Here is a 27460-nt window from a genome sequence, read left to right on the forward strand (position 1 = left end):
TTTTTGCCTTTCTCTGAATTCCTCATAAATTGTGCAACTGTTATGCTGTCTTTTTCACATGCTGGTAAGCTTATTGATTCACTCAGTCATTTCAAAAATCAGTATTGCTGAAAGTGTGACAAGGGCTGAGAAACATGAAAAATCGAAAGCAAACAGCAAACAATCTAAGCAAACTGTGGCGGATTTCTGTTTCTCACATGGAATATTTAGATACTCTGCATTATCATCCAGGAAATCCCCTGACAAGAATCTACACCAAGGTGTAAGAAAAATGCCTGGTCTTCTTAGGATTTTTTTAGCATACTGGGGTGAGATGGTAAGTAGGCAGGCCGAGTAAATGCTAACAGGCATTTTTGACTTTTTGGATGTTTCTATGCCCTTTTTTCCCACTCAGCTCTCACCTTTGTTTGTACTGAATTTGTTTACACCAAAGCAAGTATTATAGCAGAAGATTGGAGTATGCTGAACCTAGCAATGTGAAAAATGAGTTTAATTAGAAGAAAATGAATATTTTATATTTTGAGTTTTCCGGTGATGTTTCTTTAAATCTGAAAGATCTATGTTTCAAAGCTCTGGGTCCAGGGAGATTCCAGACTGTTGGCTGCTCACCTAGCTGCTACACCACGTTTCTCTGGACAATACTGCTTCAATATATGAGCTTGTGGCTGTAATTCTGAGATGAAATCGATCTCATGATAGGCCTGGGCCCCTGCTGTCCTTCAGGTTTCTGAATATGAATTGCAGTGTGACATAACTCACTTAAAGTACTTTTTCCTGCATTGATCTAGAACAAAAAGAAATTGGACAAAGTTCTGCTACTACTTTTCTTCCTGATGCCCCTTCACAATATGGCCTCCTGAACTTATTTCTACTTCTGGAATCTGCAGCTGTTTCTAATTCAAGACAGAGCTTGGTGAACATTTCCCATGGATGAACAAATTTTATTTTGCAATTACTTGACATTGGGACACAATGTCAAGTCTCCCAATTAACTTGGATAGACTTTGGACTAACCCCACGATTCTTAAGAGAAGTCTAACAATTCTGAAACCCAGTCTTGGCTAGGAAGAGGCAAAGCCTTTGCAAATGGACCTCCCATCCAAAAGACTTGCATGATTATGTGAAAAATGTCTCTCACAGGTCTTGAGCATTTAGACTTCCACAGTTGGGCAGTCTTGCTCATTTAATCCTAATAATTATTCAGGTTTCATTGCAGTGCTGACATTCGCCAGTTTTGTGAGAAACAATTCCCATGAAATACACACACATATGCCTATATACGTGTATATATATAGATAGATAGGAAATAAGTATGCACATACATGTGTGTGTCTGTTTATAAACACACACACACACATATATACGCACACCTATTTCCTTAACAATCCCAGTGATATCTTGAATTCATTGCAAACACGCAATTACAAATGCTCATCGTTAGACAAATGGCTGCAAATGTAGGAATAAAACTACTGGATTTCTCCCTGTATGTGACAACTGCAAATAATTTAAAAATCAAGGGAAAGAAAAGGGGTATGGCAGCAATTTCTAAGTATTGAACTTAAAAGTTTTTCTTAAAAGTCACATGCTCAAGATGAAGCTGTCCCTAGGCACCTCTAATGTACTCATGTGGCAGTTCTGCAGCAAATAACTCAAAGTTATTTTCTTTGGCAGCAATTTCAGAGCAAATCTTTGTGTAAAGAATGATTTCTTTTTCTTGAACAATAGACTGGATTCATGAAAAGTAGAATGGATACATTTGGTTTTGAATTTTAACAATTAAAGGGTATTTCTATGCATTAAAAATAGAAAGTAGTAAAATGATAAATAGATGTACTTATATAATTAGTGTATTTTGACACTTAGGAAACCAGAACCTATTTCTGTACTTATTACATGTGAATTGTTTCAACCTTTTGAAAATACCTAATTGAAAAAAAAAAAAAGAGTGATCCTTTGAAAATATAAACTGAAATTAAAAGCAAACCAAACTTTTAAGATGTATAGAACAGTATTATCTTCCTTGTAAACCTTCATGTAATAATCTTTCCAGCACCAAGATAGCCTTCTAGCTTTTAATGAAAACCTGGGCAAAGATCTCCCATTATGGTCTAGACAGTTCAGCTGTACTCATGTCACTGATTCAAGGGTATTTTGTCTGAATAGGAATGGGTTCTTCAGCCTATCAGAGCAAAACTAGGATTAAAATTAAATGTGGCTTGGGCCATGTGCTCAGAAAAAATATGTTCATTCAAGAACAGGACTTCACAAAAGAGTCAGATCCAATGTCCCTTGATGAATGTATTTTCCTTGATGACAAATGGGATCGATTCAGTGCTTCTATCATGGGGGTACAGAGGAAACAGTGGTCACGCATGAGCAGGTATTGAATATAAGAAGTTACTAGATGTATTTTTTTTCATATGACAACCTACCAATATGAACCAATATGAATTATTTTACATTATATAAACAGAGAAATAAAGAGGGAAGTCATAGGAAAACACAGGAAAGTCATTTGATGGCAGGAAGGACAAGGTAATCCAAAGGCTAGGCACCCTCTCTACTAAGTGGAAAAAGATCAGCATCTCCAAAGAGCAATGCAGACGAGGACAGTGGTTTGGCATGTCTGATTCAGCCTGTGGTACTGCTTACTTTCCTCCTTCCTTTTATGGAGAAGGATAAAGGAGATTGCTGCCAGTGTTTAAAACTAGTTTCGGGGAATTATGTCACTGTTCAACACATTCAGAAAAGCAAATTAATCATTGTGATGGTTAGAATCACTAATTTGTATTTTAAGGCATATTAACATAGGTTGTATTTTAAGGCATATTAACATAGGTTACTCAAGAATGATGCTACATAATTTCTCTTCTCTTTACATGCCCAGGTGAGGGCAATAGCAAAACTCCTTTTTATCATGACAAAAAGACCAAATTTTGGTGACTGCTGCAAAGAACAATTCAATCTCCATATATTACATGCGCATCCCAATCATATCCTATCCCTTCTGTAAGGATGTGCAAAACATGGTTATTGCCTATTCATGGGGATTTCATATCCTGTGTAAGAAGCTGGAGTATAAAGAAGTGCTGGCAAAATGCAATTTTGAACAATTTTTGCAATTAGTTCTGTATTTCTATTTCTTTATCAAATGGGATTGACTTTCCAGCCCTGATATATGCAGATCCATAATAAGCCATTTTGTTCAGAACAGCAGAAATTGCCTGGGAGTAGTAATAGAAAGTTTCTAAGGGAAGCAGCTTTTCATGTGCTAGAAAATGGAGTACTCCATCAGTTGCTGAAAACTGTCACTAATGTAGGATAATGATGGAAGAATGTTGCTGTTCTGTATTAAGGCCACAGTAATTTGTGTGTATATCTGTTTTTTTAGTTGTGTGTTGAGGTATTTTAGTAGATCAAAAATGGAACTGTAGACAGGGGAGAATTTTAGATACTCCTAAAATGTGGTGAAGTGTCATTCCTGATGCTGAGGTATATTATTAACCTGATCTTTCTCGTGGCGTTTTTGTAAAATAGAACTGTCAATGTTCAAATAATCCAATCACACAAATGTTTTTAAAGTATTCCTTTTATTTTGAATGTATGCATGAAAAGTTTGCTCAAACTGGAAGTGAATCTATGCATTTTATTATATGTGTTTCTATCACACTTCACAGATGTCAAAGTACTGTCTATGTATTCATTCTCTATTTCCATTTGTACAACTCACAGCTAAAATAATCTTCATCCCTTTAAAATTTCCTTGAAAATAAATTCACAGATAATCCCCACCCTTTGATAAGACATAAAGAAAGGCTTGAGGGTAAAATAGGATGTGGAGGAAGTGCTGGGGAGAAGTGAACTCCTCCATGAATTATACATATATCCACAGCTTACATGTATCAAAACAAAGGGATATGGTTTACTGTGATAACCAACAAAGCCCCGTAGGTCGGGCAGCATTTGCATTGCAGTTTTATGGGTGGGAAACTGAGGCAAGACCCATGTCAATGGCTTCTTAAATGCAGTGATGAATATTGCGATTGGGAATTGCTGTTTTTCAGTACCTCACAAAAGTGATTGAATTATGGTGATCTTGACAACTAGTCATTCCTTCCCAGCTTGTCACACAACTCAAAGTGCAGAGAGGGGAACAGGATGTTACAGCACAACAGTGCTTACTTGTCCCAAATGGAATTTGCCTAATGATTAACCAGATTCTCTTCTCTTTGTGGCCTAAATGGTCCCATAAATGGCAAGCAGAATTTGGCATTCCATTGTAAGGTGAGTAGTGGATTATAAATGGGTTCTAAAGGGCTTAAATGTTATTTAATTCTTGATCTCACAGTGAGACCCCGAGACTGTACTGGAATCTTTTGAAAACAAAATACAGAAAATCAGATGTAATAAAGGTTCTGATCACGCAAATACTTACCTATGTGCTTTCATTAAGCATGGGAATGCTCAAGTTGGCCTCAGCGGAGAAAAATAAGTGACACACATAAGGATTTGCAGGCTTGGTGGTCACATTGAGATGACTTGCTGTCCACAAATAGACCAGGCTGAAAAAAAATGCAGCAGATCAGATATCTTTTCTCTGGGGTACAATGTTCATTAGAAAGGGAAGACATTTTGGAGCACTAATCACTTCAGCTGGGCAGTCTTAATTCATTGCACTAGTTTGACAGAACTTTGATTTATGTGACCTGAATTTCCTCCACCAATCTCAAGAGCTGCTGGTGGTTGACTAGAGAGGCAGCCGTGCAGGCTGGAGTTACCCTGTGTGAACATCTCTACTTCTGCAATGCCATGTCCTCCCACCATTAGCTCACTTTGAATATAACTTGAGTTTTTTGTTTTTGTAGTCAAAATATACGATAAAAACATTCAAAAGAATATTAAACAGCCTATTGCAGACTTAGAGATTCTGGAACACATACCGGCTATAGTAGGGGCCAGTGAAGTTTTCAGAAATGTTGTTATAGGTTTCTGAAATAGAACAATAAATACTGTTCTGAATATTAGTCTTACCGAAGTAAAAATCATTTTTTAAAATTAATTTTTGGTCAAAAATTTAAAGAAATTGTTGGATGACTTACTGATGTGGTAAGAAGTTTAAACTTCCACTCATAGTCTACACTATGAGACTCTGAAAGGGTTAATGTCCTCATATGGAAAAACTACTGAGCAGAGCTAGGAGGCACTTGTATTTTCCTATATTGGCAAAGTCAAAACCAGAACACAGCCTCACATCAGGTGCTGTTGTGCTCAGGATGTTGGAAGATTGTGGAAAAAGACCACAGTCACAATTCTGGAGAAGTTGTGAATGCTTTAGATCTAATGGCAGCAGATGATCTCTTTAGCTTTTGAAAAAAGAGTTTAAGAGGTGAATACGTCATCTGACGTAATATCTTCACTATCTAGAAAAATTTGAATGAACAAATAAAGTGCCCAGTTTAGCTGTTATTTAGCCTGATAAATTACTTAAGACTAGCTAGATGCATTTTTGTTAGGCATGCTTTGTTCAAACATAAGTTTTATTTTATATAGGCCCAAACTATAGGAGTAAATTCAGAGAGAGGAAGTTGGGGGAAAATTATATGCCTGTTTTATACAAGATGTTCTAACAATGCCATTTTAGCTCTAGACTCATGAATCCATTTTATACAACAGTATTTTAACTTTCATTTTAAAAATCACATCTTTCTAGGTTTCATGATTAAAAGATAAATTATAAACATGAGTCACAGCAGTGCTGTCTGGAGGGGATTGCAGATGTAGCCCTGGGTAGCTTGTTATAAAACGGACCTGAATTCTGTAACAAACCGTTATTGCGGTAGGTGACAATTGCCCATTTTTACAAGCAATTCACTAAAATCTGACGATGGCAATTGTCAACAATATTATCAACTTCACTGCAGATTAGAGCAAATATCTAGAAAGTAAGCACTTGCAACCAGAGATTAATTTCCAAGCTGTGAAAATTAATACCATGTGGAAATGAGTTCTAATTGCAAACTTCACATTTAATCCAAATGAAGCTGCTGCAAAATTTCCAGGCTATTGTAAAACCCAGACAACTTGTTATAATGTTTAGGTATGGTTTATCATAAGTTCCCATGGAATTTGTTTAAGAATATCGCAATATTCTTATATTATAAAAAAGAAAAACTTCTCTGCGCAGATCTATTAAAATTCATGTTCATGTAGATGGCCAACCAAATGGCACCGTATTTAGGATTTGAATGATATTATGCAGACAGCTCATATCCTACAGACATAATCTTGGACAGAGGAAGGAATCCAGAAAAGAATGCAATGGGAATATAGAAAAAAAAAAAAGCCATTTACTGCTAGTTCATTTTTTACATTCCTTTGAATATAACTTTTCTAAATTTTTGCTGCACTTCCCTACCAACAGGATCTAGGATAGTAATGTTCTTCAAAAATGTCTTGTTTTCCAGGCTGTGGAACCATTATTGTGTTAGAGATTCGAATGTAGTAGATTATATTTTTTTTCTGAAGATTTTTGGCTTAAATACAGATACAGTTAAGAAAAGGAGTACAGAAAACCAAGTTCCAGGTATGTGTTCAGAAAACAACTGAAAATTTCAGGAAATCTGGGGAGGGGTTCGTCTTTCCAATGATATCAAGTGTGCTTCAGTAATTCAGTTGCTGGATAAGTGGAGTCCATGAAGAAATTTAGCCCTGTACACAGATGCAAAAGATTATGTTTGAAATGTTATACAGAAAAAATCTGCCAGATTTACACAAAATGTGAATGTGCAGGCCTATAGAGGCATGAGTTTAACAGCATTTAAGCCAATAAAGAATTACCTGTACTTTGCAGACTAAAGAGCGTAAGCTAAAATCTGAGCCTATTAGCTTCAAAAATTGTCTATTTCTCTTTCTATTACTCCAACTTTAACACTTCATGAAGAAAATTGCAACAGAATCAACTAATCTATACTGGTCTATAAAAGAGAATCCAGCAGTCCAGAAGTCTGAATTTTGATTATCCATTTCCTGACAAAAAAGCCTTTCCTTGGATGGCAAGAATTGGGTTTGAAGTCACTTTAAATGGATGGCCTGATGTTCAAAACTCCTGAATGCTGCCTGTTCAGATTGGCTTCAACAGGCTTAGGGAAAGCCAAACTGTTCTAAAATCATGAAGTTTTTTTTTAAGCTACTTTACCTGCTCACCATTTTAAAGGACTGCAATGTGTCTATATAGAGGTCTGTGAGCTTATGCAGTACCATCCAAGATCATGCAGAAACAATCAGTAAAAGTCAATGTAACTGCCCAAAACAGAGTTCATTTGCTTGTGTGGGCTACTGACATGCTTGAGGAATAATTTTATGATGTTCAGCACCTTCTCCTTTGCAGTTCCTAGAATTGTGCTTGATTAAAACCCAGAGTTAACCCAGCTAATTAGCAGGGCCTGGGACACAACCTCCCTGCTCCTCCTGCCATAAGATGCCTCCGACATTCAGGACTTTCACAGCAATGGGCTCACTTACCACGGCCTCTGGGCCATCTGGCCTTGAGAGGGGATGCTCCAGCCCTGTCTTACTCTGCACCTCATAGTTTCTTGAATTCAGCTTCGTTTCACCTCTTGTCCTCTCCTTTCCAGTCTGTCACCCCATGCATTTTGAGACATGGAGCTTTGTCCATGTGAAGCAGTTATAAAAAATTGCTGAGCAGCACCAGTTTAAAAAGAGGTTTTAAAACCATGCAGCTAAATCAGTGGTTTAAAAATCATACAGCTAAAACCTCTCCAGCACATTTCTGAGGTACAAAGCTGTGTGATGCTTGTTTAATAAACACATTACTAAACAGAATATGGAAGCTTTAGGTGGAATTGAGATTCACACACACAGACACACAAATGTGTAAGTTAAAAAAATTAAATAATGAATATAATTAAAAACATAGGTTTAGTTAAATAGGAAGAAGTTTTCTAAGAAGATGTGGCTTCTTCTGGAGCATGCCTTAAGGGCAGAGTAGCCATAATCTGGTATTCTTGCCCACAGTGAATGGCATTTTGTTTCTTGTGCAGCCCCAGTGGAATAACTTTGATAGGGTTTTGTGCCATTCCTTTGTGCAGTTTTGGCCAGTGTCCTGGTTGCTGCTATGCTGCAGATCAAATAGACCACCTCCACAGCAATCTCCTTACCCCAAGGACAGTACCTGCCAACAGCACATTGAATAGAGCCTATACAACAAACCGGTGTCACAGAATGAGCTGCTCATTCCCGCTGAAAGGGATATTACACAGAATATCTTCTTCTTGTGTCTGGGCAATTGCTGAGGAGGGATATTTGAGTCATACCGACTAGAAGCTCTTCCAAGTATGGTGGGAGCTAAGAAAGGACAGTGAAGTAGGTGTATATGAAGAAAATGGAAAAGCAAAGAGCCTTTCAAAGGTTAGCAGATGTGTTTATTATCCACAGCCTGTAAGTTATAGATATTTTAATTTTATTTTTGAAGCTGACTGTTTCATGTCAACTTTTCTAAAACCAGTTTTGCTTAACAGCACTAATCTGCCGGAAGATAAAAGAGAAAGAACAGAAACAGAACAAACTTCTACAGCCATCATCAGCAGAACGAGGTGCAACAGAGTACAGTCTGGACGGCACTGAGAGGGCATTTAGAGACAAGGTAAGAGAGTGCGCCTAGTATCTTGAAATACTTCCCTGGGTGGAGAGGCTGAGGCAGGCATCACGGGAAGAGGAAGTTGCCATGTTTGGAGACCAGCTTACCTCGTGGAGAAATTTCATGCTAAGTCTTGTTTGCTTTTAAAGCCAGATAGCAGAAATAGCAGTGCTGTTTTACTTTGCACTTTCCAGTCTTGTTTTATTAGATTCAAGGCATTAAAACTCCATATTCCTAAGGCTAACGCAAAATGGTAGAACCCTGAAGCTTGATGGCTAAGGTGTTTCATAGTGGGAATTACTAGATCTCTCTGTCAGAGCAAAATAATTAATGACTAACTCCAAGTAATGACTAGTTATCATTGTCTGACAGTTATTTTCCAACCTACATGAAACAAATTCTTAGTAGGTGAATGCTGCTACATTATCTTTTTATATGTGGTGGCAAGCTTAGAGAAGAGAGTGAAACTGGAAGAGGCATGGCAAACGACCTGTCTGCATGCCCTTAGATGTGATCTTACCAAGGACAGTTGGGGACTATGATGGGAGAACCCAGTGGTTGCTGCATTACCTGTATTCTACCTGCTCTGTGGGAAGGTGAAATGAAACCAAATTTTCCAACACTAATTCATGCATTCATTTAATGTAATGAAATTCTTCCTTCTCTAAGTAAGCAGAGGCTGAGGCTTCTGGACTGCATATTTTAGTACAAACTCAGATACCCAGACCTGTAACTGTTCTTTCCTAGCCATGAAAAGACAGGAAAGGAGGAACACACAGGGTTTCAGGGGCATTGACATCTTGACCCTTTTTTCCTTTTTTAGATGTTTGATAGGGAAGTTAAAACCTGAAATGGAAGCAGAGCACAGCTCACCCTCCCAGTCCTTGATGTTTATTTTGGGCTTTCTAAAATCTCTCTATACATTATGTTTACTCTGTGATTTCTGCAGTTTTGAATAAACAGTAATCAGCTCAGAAGCAGATGGGGTGCTTGTCAAAAAATGGGAGGGGAAGGTAAGAAAAGCCTCAGGGATGCTTGCAGTATTCAACAACCCAGTGTGAGCTGACATTTCAGAAAAACAAACCAGTCTTCCTATTGTTTCATGAGCCTTATCAAAATCTGCAGTAAGTCAACTTTCAGGCATTTTACAAGTCCCATAAGCAAAAGCACTTCCACAATGCTGCTTTGCAACAGCCTGTGAATTAAAAAAACAACTGAGGAAATGCGTAATATGTTTATACGGCAGCTATGTTAACTATTCCATTTCTCCTAACATTTTCCATTCCTTGTGCTAACTACTCCTTTTAATAAGGAGAACTTTGCTATGCAGTTATGCAATGGGTGGTTTTAAAGTTATATTAAGAAAGATGTTATCAAGCGGGCTGATCCACCAAGTACTTTCAGCTCTGAATTTTGAGGTAGAGTCATTATCTGAGAGACTTGTCTATCTTGTCATTAGAGAGTCTGTGATTGGGAATACTGTTTGGTAGTGAGCTTGTTAATTAAACATTTGACAGTCAGAGCATGCCAGGGTAACCTTTTTGATCAATTCACAGAGAAGAACATTTGAAAAGGTCTTGTAAAAAATGCATTATTGTTTTAAAAGCTTCATGAGCTTGATTTTTCCGAGCAAAATACTATAAATTGTATTCATTACAGCTGTGTTCAGCCTATCAGGACATTGAAAAAGCCTTCAGAGCAATTGATGTCAGTCAGAGTGGATTTGTGTCGTTGGATTGCTTGAAGTCAGTCATAAATGACTTTATATTTCCTTTATCAAGTGAAACTTTTCAAGAACTAATGAATAGGTAAGAATCATATTATTTTCTTAGGGGACATTTTTTAGCATTGCTGTCTCATAACTTTATTATTGCTTCTTGTGACTACCGTCATTAATTCACCTCATTTGTGCCTGTGTTGCAGTGTGTAAAGCACAATATGTAAAAACTGATAGAAATGTGTAAAAAAGCCACATTTTGAGCAGTAAGTTATATAGTTTTAATGGAGTTCAAGTTGCTGTTTTTTTCATTTTGTTCAAAGTTCATACTTATTCTCTTAAAGGGAGTTCTCTTCCAAACAAGTGAGCAATGATACGGCATGGTGGGAGTTAGCTAGAAGAAGAGTTTCAGTCTTTGCACTCTTTTTGCTCAGAGACAATCCAACTCTCTAAGGATGGCTGTTCTAAAGATGCTACTGTGGCAAGGCAGAAAGAAGTAGACCTAAAGTCAATGAACAAGCCCTAACCCTAGTCTTATCCCTAACCCTATCTAACTCTAACCCTAACCCTATCTAACCCTAACCCAGACCCTAACCTTAACACTACCCTTAACCCTAATCCTAACCCTAACCCTATCTAACCCTAACTCTAACCTCTAACTCAGACCTTAACCCTAATCTCACCCTAATCTAACCCTAACCCAATGAACAAATGAAAGCTGAAAGCGTTTGCTCTGCCTGGGTAATAGTCACTGAAAAGCACAACCAAAGTATACTTGTGAGCTGCACAGTTAAGTGATTTTATCCCTAGAAATTTGTATTTAAACTATATTGAGACAAAGAATTAGGGTGTTGATGTTGTGAATGTTTGTATAAAAACAAACTGTGAGGATTGATGTTGTCATGTAATCTACAAGCTTCAAATCAATATACTATTTTACCTTGACCAGGCATCTGATTGCAGTATTATAACCAAAACTCCGATCATCTTCTGAGCAATATAGTATATAAAAGACAAATTAATAGAAAAGATTTTCATGCCTGGCTCCAAGAATCTGAGCAGACCTTTGTTAAGGTTGCAGGACATTTTCCAAAATCTTGTTTCCTGGACATGATTTGAACTTAAGCGGACTAACTTCATAGACTCATATTTCCTTTCTAAAGCCAAAATATCATAGGAGTGGACGTTTTTGTGCCTTTAGGTTAAACCTAGACCAGGCTTTTTCAAGACTAGTCTTTTATCCTCTGAAACCAAAAACTGTGAGAAGAAAACTACCAGAATATACTTGTTGGCAACTGTGCTAAGGGCATATGGCCAGTCGAAGAGAGAGGAAGAAAAACAGCTTAAATCTTAGACAGCATTTTTACTCCAAAATGCTGTTTCAGCTCACAACAATAGGCCAGGCACCCAAATCCTACAATGGGAGGGAGGCGATAACCAGCTCATATATTTCTATTTAAGGATTCCACAACTTATTTTTTACATATTTAAATTGTCTGAAGTGTAGAATCATCCATGAAAATTATCAGTTGATTTTTTTTATATGCACTAGTTAGCTTTAAAGACCTCACTGCAGATAGATATTTTACAGCAGCAGGTGCTGTATGAGAGTATCATCTGCAGTAACCATATTGCTTTGTGCATTCAGCAGATAAATCTGATTTGCCTCTAGTCATTCACAGTGTGATATAGCAATGATCAACTATTACTTTGTCAAAAAATTGCTATTATAGTTTTTTTTTCAATTCATGTCACTTGATAGTTTAAATCTTAAAGTAAATCTTGCTCTTAAGAACAGTTGCATAGTGAAAAGGTTTTTGTATGTGTTCTTCTACTGGAGCTTTCTCTAACTTTTGAAAAATATAGTGACATTTTAATGATGCTGTAAACAGAAATGTGCAAGCCTGTATTTCTTAGGTGATATTTCTCAGCTAATATAAATCAAAAGATCCACCAGCTGAATAGAGCAACAGCAAAAGTTCTCTCATTCTAATGATGATGTGGTGTCATTGTAGCTGATAATAAATATAATAATAATTGACGGGCAAGGGATGCGATTGCAAGATTTTAAATTTTATATTTAAATAATATGGCATGAGATGTGGCAGGGAGCTATTTATAAGAAATAATACATGACAGAATTTTATGGTTGTTTGACATATTTACATCTCATGGGCTTCTGTTACGAAATTCCAGGCCTATTGAAATTGATGCAGTTTTGCCCTAGACATCAGCTAGGATTTTATCCCTGACTGGTTTAGGACCAGATTACCCCAACATTTATCTCTCAGTCTATGTCCCTGCCGTAGCAAGATCAAATGCATTAGAACAGACCACTGCTGTGTACTTCGTTTAAAGGACATCACTCATCTGAGTCCCAAATTCCCTGAATTCCAGCATTTCTATTCGTGAAAATTCTCTCACTATGGACATGAGGTTATCGAAAGAGTTGTATAAAGTGAAGGAGTGAATTACACAACACTGCAGCATTCCCACATGGGAAATACTCTCTTTGGGCTTGGAGCACTGCTAAGTGTTGTGTCCTATCACAGGTTTGGGCATGTGAGGGTAGGTTGAAGGAGCGGGTCACACGTGACCAGTATGAAGGCTGTCCCTAGGGGAGGCCTTTTCTTATGTGACCTCCTCTTGTGTGGCTGCTCAGACTTGTATTTGGTGGCCTTTATTTGGGGTATAACATCATGGTGCTCTCTCGGTTGGGACTTTGGTGAATGTAGTATCAGACTAAAAACTGAGGACGGTTGTCAGCAGCAGAGGTAGTTTTAAATCTTTTTTGTTACCATCATGTTTATGTACCATCATTTATGTAACACTAAAGCATTGATAGTGAATTTTTTTTTTTCGGTGAGTACTATGATATCAGTCAAATCATTTGGAAATTTACTCCTTTTCACATGAGCAGACGTATCCTTCCAAAAAGCCATGCAGTGTTTTATTTTTTTTTAATTACTTCAATGGCATATGGCATATGATAGTAAGCAAAATGCTAGATTAGCACCCACATTTTTTTTTCTTTTATTTTTTTTTCTGGCCGATGGCACCACAAAGAGTAACAAGTGGCCTTCACATACCAGCATTCGCATTTCTGCCCAAGTTCACTTCAGCATTTTGGCAGTTGTCTTTGCCAAAACCTGCATGGAGGCCAGTGAGGCTTCCGAGAAAGGAGGTAGACCCCGAAGTGCAGAGATCTCTTACTCTGACTGACACAGCTTTGGCTGCTTGCTCATTTTCAGTGCAGAGCTGCTCTCTGCAGTAGGATTCAAGTGATTTAGTAGACCATAGATATTTGAGTGGGAAGGAATCTCAGCTGGGGGCTCAAAATAACACTTGTTATCTGAGCCTTAATTTTAAAGATCATCTGTTATTTCGTACTGTTTGTTTCATACTCACTCATCCAAGACAATAATCAGATATAAAATATTTCTCCTTCCCACAGCTTTTTTTTTTTAAATAACCCTTCCCTCAATAGTATTGTTGGCAAAGCCCCTCCTGCAGGGAGTGGAATGGCTCCGCTGGTGTAATGCAAATGCCAGCACTGTCTCTGCCTTCTTTTCCCTTGATCCCGTGGTGCTTGGCTCTTCCCAGGCCGTTCTGGTGCTCTGCGCTGCTTGTGCAGTCTAAGATGCTCTGCCCATGAGCTACTCAACTGTGGTCCTTGCATGCTACTCCTACGCAGGACCATGGGAAAAAGGCTCCATTTCTTAGGAGAAAATACTCAGTGCTCTCAGGTTTTGGTTGGCCCAAGAGGGAATTCTTGTATCTTTGGGGTTTTGCCTTACTGACTGAGCTTGAGAAATGCTTGTGAGGTCCAAAGATGGCAGGCTTTTTTTGCAAAAGATCCAGGAAGTCTTACATACCTCTGACTGCATTTGCTAATTTTTTACATTTGTCCTATGTATCTGGGATTAGCAAATGCTGTAAACACCATCTGCCACCATTTTAAGGAGCATTAGGAGTTTGAAAAGCTTTTCAGGGATGACTAGAGTAGCAAGTCAGTGCATTTCTGACAATATGGGAGATTACCATCTGAAGCAGGGCACATTTTGCCACGCTCACTGAGGCCGTATTGCTGCGCCATTGAAACTGAATAGGAGATAAGACAATGATTAGGGATAAGAGGGGGTCATTGGATCAGGTCTTTATTGTTTTTAAAGTAATTGCTCATGCTATGTAATACTCACTTCCCCAGTTTACCTCCCCAGTTTTTTAACAGCATGTAATGTTTCTGGGGCTTTCAGAAAATTCAATAGAATAGATAGAACCAGAATCATAAGATTTTTTTAAAAAATCACAGGATTTGCCCCAATTAGTTTCTCTACTGTTACGTGTTAATAAGAAGAAAGGATTCATTAAATACAATCTTACTGTAGACATCTGTAACGTGAACATCTACATTTGAATTGCTCCTTCTAGACCCTATTTTATAGTCACTGGAGAGAAACAATAGGCAGGATTCATCTAAGCAGTTTTAGATGTCTACTTTAGGTGAGATGATTCCTGCCCTGAAAGTTCCTGTTTCTCCCCAGTGACTATAAAGGGAACTTAGAGGGATTCACTCAGGTGCAGATGCATACCCTTAGTTAGATGAATTCTCGCTTAGGGTCTAGTTCTTCCCCAGCCAGACATGTGGAATTCAGAAAATAAGTTGGCTCAGTTTACATATTTAGTAACAAAAAAAAGCTATGGAAGCTTGCTGTAATTATGAATGTTGCACACATTGATGTTATAATGAAGTTACAATGTTGTAATTTACAGTTCTTCTATGAAAATACAGTGTTTTAAAAGAAAACCATTAAAAATTAGCTCAAATCTTTTTTTTTTCCTTTTTTTTTTAATCAGGTTTGGATTGAAAGCCACAGGTAAAATTGCTTGGCAACAGTTTTTAGAAAAAGTTCATGATCCTGGGAATGCCTTTGAAAACAGACAGACAATTCCCCTGAGGAAAAAATATAAGTAAGTTGGCAGTTCCTTTTTTTGTGTTAGTCTGTGTAACTTGTGGTATACCTGTTCATTGAAAATGAGAGAAATGTATTCACTGAATGATCACCCTTGATTAAATTGAGTTAAATCATCTTTTGGCATTGCTTTCTCTAAGTGGACACTCTTTTTATCCTATCAAACCTTGAGTCTTAATGAGGTGATTTATTCTTTCTGCTCTAAGAAGAACACAGTGAGCGGGAGAGGGTGAGAGATGAAAGTAGTGAAGTCTGTCTTCTCCCTATTACAGAGTAGGTCCAGTTAGAGGAGGAGATGAAACTTTCTGTGGTGACACTGTTCTTCAGAAGTTGCGCAGATACATCCAAGACGTTTATCCCTCTCTAAAACAGGCATTCCTGATGCTTGACAAAGTAAGAACAATTATTTTTAGATGTTGCCTTGGTTAATTACTCTCACAACCAGTCATTCATCTCTTATATATGCTCTGAAGTAATCTGATAGCTGCCAGCTCATGTTTTGTGTTGTGTTTCCTCAGAGTCCATATTCGTTTTTTTTTTTTTTTTTTAACTTAGATATGTGCAAACTGGGACTAAATATTCTGTAACAGCCTCTCTGATAAACAAAAATTATTGACCTCTTAGAATTTCACTAGAAATCGTGTTAGCCAGTTCTTTAATTATCCCTGGGACTCCCTTTTGAACCCCTGCTAGTATTTCATTAAATATTATGCCAGAAATGAGAAATGGTGTTTTTGGAGAAGTTGCACTGGTATCAGAAAAATAAATAACTTCCCAGATGTGGCTACATTTTCCCCTGTTTATACATCCAAAGATTGCCTCAATCCCTTAGCCAATTTATCTATGGAATTCATAAAAACTGGCAATTTCTTTATGTTTTGATTATCTATCATGGCCTGCAGTCTTTCAGTTACTGTTCTTGTAAGTAAGATTCCTCATCAATGCTGCTGTTCCTTTGCCATTTCTCAATGTAGGACTTTACTAGAAAGCTTTTTTTCTGCTTGTAGTTATATTCCCAAATAATTGTGCTGTGCTAGTGTTTTCTTCTATTGTGCTGTTCTAGTGTTATTTACTATTTCATTTGTCTTTGGCTATCTGATGTATTTTAGATTTTTTTTCAGGTTATTTGAATATAAACATGTTTATATATGCGTGTGTGTGTGCGCACGTGCGTAGAGTTGTGTTTACCCTGTTAACACACACACACACACATCTATATGTACTAGGTATGCATAGAAAGATGCATAACAAAGGGCTGAAAATTACCTCCTGCAAGACCTCAATGGAAATAGGCCTATGGAGAGTGGACTGTTACCTACAACTGCATTTGGAGTTTTCTGTTATTTGGTTTATCTATCACATCTGTTTGATAGCTGGATTATTGGCTGGCAGCACCAAGGGAGGGGGATTCAGATGTGTGAGATGGGGGCTCTTGCCATCTCCATGTTACCTGGTGCTGGTGGTTGTCTCTGCCAGGGGCATCATGTCCTGATTATGCAGGAGTTCATCTCCAAACCTGCCGCCACATTCCTTCTCTCCTGCTCAGGGCAACCCATCTTGGGGCTCAAGTGAATCTCCTCTTGTCCTCACCTCTTGTGGTCTCTTGTGAAGTGTGGTAGCTCCCAGGAGTGCTGATTTCCATATCAGTAAGATGAAATGTGGTGCCTACTGCCTTTGACACTTTTTGCTGAATTTATGGAGAATTTCTGGTGTCATGTGAACATCGGAGCGATGTTCTTCCTGGATGGCAAATTTCCTTGTCACAGTAAGATCCATATAGCATCATTTAGCAAATGAGTTTTCTCCTGCTCAGCCGCTCTGTGCAGTGGTTCAACAGTGCAGTGATCTCACCAATGATCTCATCATTTAATGTGTATAAATTTGGAACATTAATTTATACACATTAATGTGTATAAATTTGGAACATTCCTAAATGTTTATAAAGCTGTTTAAGAGGGTTTTCAGCTACTATTACAAAAACATCAGCGAAGCAAAGCAATTTCCCCAGGTTTCAGAGTTAATAAAGTTGCTTGCTCTTTTATTTCAGGAAACAGAAATAGATTGAGCTTAAACTTCTTCTGTTCCAGAGTTAAAGTAAATTTATGTTCTTATCTAAAAGTTTTAATAGGGTTATATTGCAGGCTTGTGATTTTTTATGACATTGCTGCCCAGCCTGCCAGCAAGTGCCTGCTAGTTTCTTCTTCCAACTGATTTTTGTCTGAATCAGTCTTGATCTGTTGGAGTCTAAAATGCTGCTGGTCCCTACCTGTTCCTCCATATCCAAGTCTTAACCTAAAACCAGTGCTTTCTTATATACAGCCTACATGTGTAATGTACCTGTCACTAGATTTACTAATTTGACTCTAACATGGTGAGTCAGATTTTGCAAAAGGATAAGTGAAGTATCCTTTGATGTTCTATTGTGAATGTCGTGATGTTTTGTAGTTTACTGTAAAAATGTAATCTTTGAAAAAAAAACAAGTTGTTACACAAGTTTTTTAATTTCAAGGAATTAATACAAACTCTCTAGCCTCTTTTTCAAAAAAGGTTTCCCATAAAGTCTGAAACACAGGGATAACAACATAAAAATATTAGTAATTGGGGTAGGCAGTACTAAGTATACATACTGGACGTTTTTGGCTTTAGTTAATTTTATTAATTTTAATCATTATTATTGCCAAATACTGTTATTTTCATACATTCCACTATGTGGAGTGCATTTGCAAATGGAAAGGCAACTCCTGGAGTCTGCTGTGTTCTTTTTAAGTGAATGCTTGTTCTTGATTTTATGTGAAGTATGTGTTTTCATGTCAAGGCAAAGAATTCAAGTAATATTGGAAAGTTTCCTAACTGAAGTCCTTAATTGTGTGAAATTCATAAGGGAAACTAAGCTGTTTTCTGTCCAGTGCTGAAACCTGGCATCAGAAAAACTCTAATGTTCCCACAGCTGTAAAAGATTTAAAGGCACATGGTTGCTTGTTCTAGTACATTACATGGTAAAGGAGTCCCATTGGTTGTACCGACATTTAAGTTAAAGATAGGCATAAATATTTGCAGAGTAAGACTATATTTGAATTTGAGATTAATAATTTGAAAAAGAAGGGAGATTTCCTAAATGTGGATGTCAAAATACGTTGTTTAGCAATATATATGCTCCTGGTCTCAGAGTGCACATAGAAACTCCAAATAAATCTGTTTTGCTGAAAGGATAAAATCAGTATGAATTAGAATCAGAACTATGGCATAATTATTTTAGGCCTATATAATGTAATATAAACAGAAAGTGCTGTCATTTGATAGTATCTGTATCTGTAAATGTTTTGCAGTGTGTGATCTGATAGGTAGACGGTAATGTATGTGTGACACCGGCACACTACTGAGGATACAATTGCATAGGTCCCTCTGTTTTCAGAAGCATCTTCATATGATATTTTTTTGTGGATTTTGAATTCCCTTTTCATGTCTAGTGCTGGAATGTGGACTTTTAATAAAGAACTGTCTATCCTTACCAGTTCTGTAGCCTTCATGATGTACTGAACTCTGTTAAAATGCCTCCCTGTCATTTCTGATGGAATGTCATGATATATATGTGCTGTACATGGGATTGTGTGATTGTGCCTTTAGTGGACAGATGGATTTTTTCATTACTTTGATTTGCTACGTATTGCACTTCTTAAATTGCACTTCTTAAGTTCTGTATTTCGGAATTGAATGAGCAAGTAATAGACTAAAGAATTAAAGCTTTCAGTCTGGTTGACACAAGCAGAATGAGCACTGGGCATATCTTTAGAAGTACGGTTGGCATTTTTTTTATCAGATGGCTTTATATAGATGATATATCACAGTTCCTTTCTAATATAATTGCATAAAAACTATTCTCTTTAGCTTTGCAGTATTTTATTTATGTACATATATATATGACCACAAGAAGAAAGAATTCACCTAGCAATTTATAAAAAAAAGAAATCAGTTTCATATACTGCAGTAGATAACAACAACACCTACAGCATTCAGCCCATGATTCAACAAGGCACTTCACTGCATGATTATAAGTGGTTTGCTGGATAGGGGCATTACTGAATGAAATTTTAACGAAGGCATTTGTTAAAATTTGAGCTAGTGGTTCTTGAGGTAGTGGAAAGGAAAGACAGGCTGAAAACAGAACCACTTTATCCTTAACATCTGGGGTCTCTGGCACTGATAGGAATATATGTAAGAATGGTCTGAATTTATGCATGATATCATGATTTTTTGTTGTTGGAGTAAATCAGTGCAGCCCATGGATGTTACTTATGACAGATTGGCTTGTATGAGGTAGTGATATCATTTTAAACGAATAAAATTAAAATTTGAAAGGTGGCCAAATAAGCAAATATAATCTACTCAGAAAGACTGATATAGTATATACTAGGCTTTAATATACATGTACACCTTGCCTGTCTTACTTAACCTTTGAACAGAATGTGATTTCTTTTCATTGTAACAGATATTCCATGGGTTAGACATTGTCACTGTGTACATTTGTTTCTTGTGATATGCAGACTATCTTTGTAACTTCAGTTCCGCCTTCCCTAACTTATTTACTGGGCAAGGAAGGTATATTATCAGGTTTTGTTTCCATATGATTTAATGCAGTGACAACAGTCTCTAAAGAAAATTCAAATAGCATATAGTAGTTTCACAAGACCATTATTTTTTGATTGCAGAACTTTAAAGTATTTCCCAGACCAGCTGATGAAGTAAATAATTGTTCATCCTCTGTATTATTACTGCCACTCTGGATCTCGGTGGGGGACTAAAGGGAAACAGAATTTTCTTAGAGTGAATTTTATGAAGAGAAAGATATTTGTCTAGTGCTTAGCCAGAAACCGAATCGCTGGAGGAACTATTTACTCCTAATTTTCCTTTTATTGTTCTGAAGCCTTTATTCCACTCTTTCTTCTTCTTTCTCCACATTATTCTTCTTCAGGTTTCTTTAGAGAAAATAAAGAAACAAACCCCAAAAAAAGTCCCAGAAAAGTCCAAGAACAAATAGGAAATTTTAAAATTCAATAGATCCAATGATAGTCATAAGAAAGAATTGGTGCAAACGCATATTTAAGCTCTCCCATATAAATTATGGGTATTACTTGCTGTGAGAAGTGAGAGAAAAGCTATGCCTTAAGTGCAGCAACATAAAGATTCCTTGATTTGTTTCATGAACACATCCATTACCTTACAGCCTAAACGGGAACCCATTGGCATGACGGTATGATAGGGCATCAAGCCAAACATACAGATTCCCCCTAAAAACTAATTAACTAATTCACCCTTGCTAGCCAAGTAGAGCGTGCTGAGAGACCTAACCTAGCAGTAAAGCAGATGCAAAGGATGCATATCAAGAGGTAAAGGAAATACACTAAAAAGAAAAGGAAAGTCCTAGGACAGTCAATCTCAAAAGATTTGATGAATGTGCCAACAGTTAGAATTTCTCAAGGCTCAGCATGTTCTTATCATTGAACCTTTACCTGAGAGCTCTCTAATAACCCAAGTCTTTGCAGAGTATTCACTCTGACTGTATAAGCCATCACGGTTGTGGACCACAGCTGAAAAGTGCAGCCCTTGGAAAAGCTGCACTCAAGATGTTTGCTGTTGTCTTCTGAAGCTAACCATGAAGAAAATGCTGGCATAGAGGAATGTGCTTCAAATACCGGTAAACCCAGGGTCAGGTGCCATTTACGAACCTGCTGAGGTATTTAAGATATTGCTACAGACATCATTTGATGGACTAAGGTATTCTTCATCAAGGCCATGGATGGAGTATGTGGTAGCAGCAACTTCGTGAATGGTAGCAAAGCAACTTCTGCCTTTTAATTTCACAAAATCCTTTAGTGATGTAGAAGTGGGGAAAAAAACTTGTCCACCTTCAGAAGTCTAACCTAGGTATATGTGGCACAAACTCCTTATATTGCCTTTCTGAAGGATCAGCAATGTGACTGCAGTAATTGTTAATTCATAGTTTACTGTCATGCAGGGAAGAGGGGTTGGCAACAGAGTTCTTAATAATAAATTTGTGTATAGTATAGTCCCTGGAGAAAGCAAGCACCCATACAGTAGGGCCAGCTTTTCTGGAAGCAGAAAAAGAGAGACACCTGAGTTGACTCCCCTCAGACACAGCAAGCTTTTTCAGTCAGACACAACTTGATATGTACAGAGCAAATAAGGAATGAAATGTGGTCAATAAACTGACCTGAATGTGAGGTCTGTCAAAAGCCAGTTTACATATCCACTCTCCTGTGGCACAGCAAACTGCATAATCTTTCGCAATGACCTTTTGCAAGGTCATTGAAGTTTCATTTCCATAGGTTTAGTGTTCCATCCAATAAGTGTTCCAGTTGTATATTCACTGGGAACGGGAGTAGAAGTACTAGATTCAAAATATGCAGGCTACTGGAAAAGTTACAGAGCTCTGAGTTATTGTAGGGTAGGATGATTTAGAGATGCAGAATAACATGTTAAAATCAGACTTGCTCTAGTATGTTTGTTTGCTCTTATATATGCATACATATGTATTTTTTTTTCTTTTTTTTTTGGGGGGGTCTTAGAAACGAGATGGAAAGATCACCAGAGATGAGCTTCGTCGCATTTTATATTACTTCTTACTTCAAATAAAAAACAAAGATTTCCAAGAGCTGATCCAGATAATGGATCCAGAACAGACTGGATATCTTGACTATCATAAATTTTTAGACTTGGTTGAAGAAAAAGAGTGTCCAGTAAGTGTTTCTTTTTTAATTCCTTTAAGTTAGCCTAGTTTACAATGGCTGCAGCGAAGTGCTAGAATATATTTTAGTAAAATGTTATCCTCTATGTAGCATCTTCATCTAAGTAAGTGCGTTCACATACTTTCCAGCAATGTAAATCTTCATAATGACCACTTCTAGACTCTTTTCTTCTGAAGCATTGGTTGGAAAGCATTATTCAAAAGCATCAATCCTGTGGCTATTGGAGATTTTGAAAACTCCTGTAGAATCACTGCCATGCTTAAATGTGTACAGCAGCAGAGGGGCAGTAGTAATATTTCATAGCTTTAGGGTATCAAATCTGTTTTCCTTTCTGCAAAAGAGCTGTTTCTTGTTTTATCTGGGTTTTTTTTACATATTTTTATAATAACACATTGGTTCAAAATATATGCAGTATGCTACACAGAGATTGCATATTTTCCTGGGTACAGCTTTGATATCTTCTGAATTTGTAGTCTTCTTTTAAAACCTTCCTCTAAAGCTATTTACCATGTGTACAGATAGGTTATATGCTGAATCCTGCAGTCGAAACTTCTGTTTACTAGATCTGCTTCCTTAGACAGAGACAATATTGCCAATACATTTTTGCTTACTGAATTCTACTAAGAAGTAACTTAAGCTCCTATTTGCATATCTGCTTCCTAGTATTAAGAACCTGTTCATAATTTTCCATATCAAATCTCTTTTATGTTTGCATTAATATGTCATCTGACTAATTCTGGGTTTAGCTTTTGTCTTAGCTAGGCTGACTAGTGTTTTTGAGAGATATCAAAGGGGTCTAGCCATGTCAAGAGAGATGCTAGATGCACAAAAAGATCCGATTCTTATTCAGTCCTGAATAGTGTGCACTGCTTTGAAATACTTTGATGTTCCTAACTGGAATAGCCTGCATTCCTTTCTGATGGCTCCAACAATAGCTACATTTGATGCAGCAGCTCAAGTCCCTTCCGGCTGTTTTGAGGAGGATAATGGTCTGAGTGAAATTCTGGGATAAACTTTAATAGTTATGATATTGATATGTTGGGGAAAGTACAAATACTGACTACATCAATGTATACAGCTGATATGCATGCTAAGTTGAGCTTAAATCGAGCTGGTTAGGTTCGTTATTAGAGATTGTCACAAAAAAAAAGACCATTCTTACCATTTTAAATAAAAATCCAAAATGAAGTAAATGATAGCATGAAAGAATGCAGGTAAAGGAAATGCTAAGCCTTATAGATCACGGTCACCATGGCATGAAATACCACTAGGAGTGAGACAGTGGCTGTGCATGATGCGAGCTTGGTGGGTGTCATTTCACACTTGGAGAGTGATTCTGCTCTAAGGAGTAGGTGAACTATGGACTCTGTGGCTAGTTTGCAGCCATCTCTTGATAGAAAACAGCTACAAGGCAGCCTGAGTGTCCAGGAATCCTTTCCAGTGGTGTCCTGAGTAGTGATGCCAGCTCCATCAACATGGCTCATTCTCTGGAAGAGGCAGATAATAGGTTTTGCAAATAAAATAAGACATTTTTTTCCAGAAATCTCTGCCTTTTTATTATTCCTTTGGGAAACAGTTCAGTCAGAGGACACCTAAAAGGAGGAATGGGAAGAACCAGAACCTGTAAACAATCTGGGCCCTCAGCCAGAGGGTACTAAAACAACACAAACCTCCACCTCCTTCTTCTCACCATAGGTTCAGCGTAGCACAGCGCTCAGTCAGACCTGCAGTTGTGCGGAGATTCTCTGTCAAATTGAGATTCTGTGTTTGTTTCTTATCAGACGCTCCTGTTTTTAATGTACTCAATTTACAAGTGAAAAGACACTTTTATTCTAACTGCTAATGCTGCAGACAGCTCCTGAAGCAGGTTCAGCAAGCCGGATTTTGTCATTATTATCCTCTGTGCAAGTCTATTGCCTTCAAATTATGCCCCGAGTAAGATGAGTGCCATTTGCAACTCATTCAGTCCTAGTGAATTTGTTTTACAGGACTGAGGGGAAAAACACAATAAAAAGACTGTGATGTTATCAATTGGTAGACATGACTCTTGAGTTGCTTAAAGGAGCAGGTCTGTGAAGTGAGATACACTTTTTCTTAGTCACTTTTCATTCAGATTTCAGAACAAACATTTTCCAAGATAAGTGTTGGTGAGTGAATGTGCTGCCGGATGTTGTATCTTGCTTTGAAATTAGTAAGCTAAAATTGTTTTAATTGAATATAACTTTGTTTTAAATTAGGTGGGTCATAAATGGCTTAATGGAACAAACCAATTAAGAAGACTGCTTCTGTTATTGCAGTGTAGAATATTGTAGGTAATAACATGGTCCAATTTCAGTGGATGTTGATCTTGTATCATTGTTTGCCATTTTAGTACATTTTTATCACGTAGTAGCGCTATCATAGTTTAACTCCAGGGATTCACTTGTCTTCCCCTTTACTAATTCATTTGGTTTTTTAGGTGGCGGAGATCCTTACAGATAAAATTACAGAAAACTGGAAAGATTTTCATACGACTTTGCAATTCTATGATCCTAAATGTACAGGCATTATTAGCAGAAGTCATCTAAGAAAAATTCTACAGATATATTGTCCCTGTTTGTCAGACCAACAATTTATGAGGTAGGTTGATGCTATGTGAGTTGTAACAGATTTAGTATAACTTCTTTTCTTGCTATGTATTTCTTCCTGTCTTTGAATTGGTAACTATTGATGCAGTAGTTAGGATTTTGGTTTCCCTTAAGCTTATAGAAAAGAAAAAGCAGTGAAAGAGATGCTGCATTCCATATATGATCATGTTATGGTAAATTCCTTATTTATTTACATGAATATTCTGTGTTGGAAACTCTCATGAGTTTGACATAATTGAGCATTTTAAATGTAAGACAAGTCTTTTTCTACAAAAGAACAACTGATGTAGTGGAGATCCAAGCCATTATCAAATATTACTCAGCATTTCCAAGAATGTAATAAAAATTGAATTAATATTGTATTTTTACTCAATAGATTATTGTTGTAATGAACAAGGAGATGAATTTTAGCACTGCCAACATGAAATCTCATTTGAATATCAGCAGAATGCCAAATTGAAGAACATGGGGAACATGCAGTCAAAATATCTATGTCCAAAGAGGAGGGAACAGCATTAAGTGTTTATGGCAATAGCAATTCATTTAGGTTATAATCCGGTCTAATCTGCTCTCCCGCAGACTCTAGCCTTCGCTGTTTACACTCATTCACTTTCAGAAAGCTGTGGAGTTCTTTCCTACCTTTGATAACATAATAGGAAAATCGAAGAAATCAATTCAAGCCTGACTCGCATAACCCAATGGCTTGCTGATCATTGTGAGTGAGGAGCAAACATAACAGCATCGATAGGAAATGGCTTTTGGAAAATAATTTTTGATCCTGAAATATGAATGAGCATGAGCATGATCAGTAAAACCAATTCCACTGTATGCATTTTTCTTTCTGTATATATCTTAGAGAAAACTTTGTGTGTTATATACTGGGTTCATAAAAGTCGTGTTCCCTGCATGGTGTGTTATAACTATATGCTTTTATCATCTGTCAGTTTTATAGCTCTGTGTTGTATACTATATAATCACTGGTCATTGATCATGAACAAGTAATTATCCTTTGAATTACCTGGGACTCAGCAGTTTTCCGATTTTCTAAATAATGTTTCTACCATTATTTGTGTCAAAGAAAGATCTCTACTGACAGGGAAGTCAGGAATTGCTGGCACTTTGAATTCTAAAGTGGCCTTTACTTGAAATTCTAAGCGTTCACCGTAAGAAAAATAATGTAGGGGAAGAGGCAATGAGAAGCTCTTTTTGAGGGTTTAATTCATTCATCGTTGTGGTCAATGGCTATTTTGGCTTTGATTTAAAACGATGCAAAATAAATCCTGTGCAATCAGCCTCACCAAGTCTAGCAACTCAGGTTGTGTTCCAGCAAAGCCGCAGAAGTGTGTATAAAAGTCTTTCAGGTTTCCTATTGTAGTGAATATTGAGCACTGTCGAACTGCAGTACTGCTGAACAATGCAGCAATGTGTGTTTCTCAAAACCAGGCATGTTTCCCTGTGGATGTGATGAGCTTGTAATCTTCTGATAAGAGCAGCATTTTAAAAATGCATCTAGAAGATAAGGTTTGAATTCCATTGTCAAAGACATTCAGGGACATCAATTGCTACATAATCTTCTATCGACCATGTTCAGTCCATGAAAACAGAGTCTTATTCACACTGTATTAGTTCTTCTGTAGTAAACATTTCTAAAAAACCCTGCTCTTAGCAAGACCATATACAGGACCATGTTCAAGAGAGAAGATGACCATTTGGAGGATAAAATTTAATTATTTTAATAAGATGAAGTGGGGATTTGTACACAACATTTTAATAGTCGACTGGAAAAATGTTTAGTGTTAAAATAAATGAGTAAAAATTAGCTAATTAAATTAGAATGGCTCAGTCACAGCTAAAGAGGTGTTTTGAAAATATCCACTTGGTGATAATCTATTTTTAAAGTTACCATTCAGTGATATAGCTGATTCCTTAAAAATGTTTTTTTACTCACATCATTTTTATTGATCTGTACTTTTTTTCTCATGGTGCTAATTCTTATGTCAAACCTTATTTAAAACTACCCTAGGAAAATAGTGTGGATTATACAGAGAAACAGTGGATGGCACTGTTCGTTCACTGCTCTAAAGTGGTGAGAGATGCCACATTTAAAATGCTGTATTTTAAAATAATAAGTAAAGAAGATGTAATTGACTCTTTTAAATGCACACTTACAGGGTTAAGACTGTCACATTTGTGCTGGGAATGTTATGACATTCCAGACTGGGGATTTAACACAGGTGCTTTTAGGGATGCAGGGTTTTGGAGCAAAACGTGATGAAGTGACTGAATTACATTCTGAATTCCAGTGGTTAAGCTACATCAGTCCTATTTATTTGAAATGATACCTCAGCTTTGGAGGGGCTTCTGCTGTAATTGAACTTTTGCATTGATGTGACTCATCCTGAGGCACTTGAGGACAATACTGCTGTCGCTGCAGCAGAATAACTGGCTTGTCCCAGATGGCTTCCTGTGAAATGACATTCAGACTGGAGAACACTTTTTAAGGGCATTTGGAAGCCTTTTATGGATTATACTCACAAAACAGATGTTGCGCTATGATGTTCACAGACATTTTCTGTGTGAAGGCTACACTTGTTTTAACTGAGCAGGGCTTGCACACACTCAGAAATGGAGATTCTTTCCTGTCTTTTTCATCTCTCTGACACTCTGCAGTGTGTATGTCATGGATTAGACTTCTCAAAAGAAATGGAACCTTGCTTTTA

General features: G+C 37.2%; 1 protein-coding gene across 1 annotated transcript in view; it reads left to right on the forward strand.

Annotated features, from left to right (window-relative positions):
• The window catches only part of LOC148592949 (EF-hand calcium-binding domain-containing protein 6-like), a 98237-nt gene that overhangs the window by 14334 nt on the left and 56443 nt on the right, over positions 1 to 27460 (forward strand). Inside the window, exons 6-12 of the mRNA XM_088533041.1 lie at positions 6468 to 6586; positions 8541 to 8665; positions 10319 to 10467; positions 15234 to 15347; positions 15622 to 15742; positions 21934 to 22104; positions 24572 to 24732. Of these exons, the coding sequence (XP_088389167.1) occupies positions 6468 to 6586; positions 8541 to 8665; positions 10319 to 10467; positions 15234 to 15347; positions 15622 to 15742; positions 21934 to 22104; positions 24572 to 24732 (960 nt within the window). The remainder of the gene's footprint in view (positions 1 to 6467; positions 6587 to 8540; positions 8666 to 10318; positions 10468 to 15233; positions 15348 to 15621; positions 15743 to 21933; positions 22105 to 24571; positions 24733 to 27460) is intronic.

This window comes from Tinamus guttatus, unplaced genomic scaffold, assembly GCF_059628265.1.
Source record: "Tinamus guttatus ecotype Peru unplaced genomic scaffold, ASM5962826v1 Tinamus_guttatus_pri_ptg000475l, whole genome shotgun sequence".
NCBI lineage: Eukaryota > Metazoa > Chordata > Aves > Tinamiformes > Tinamidae > Tinamus > Tinamus guttatus.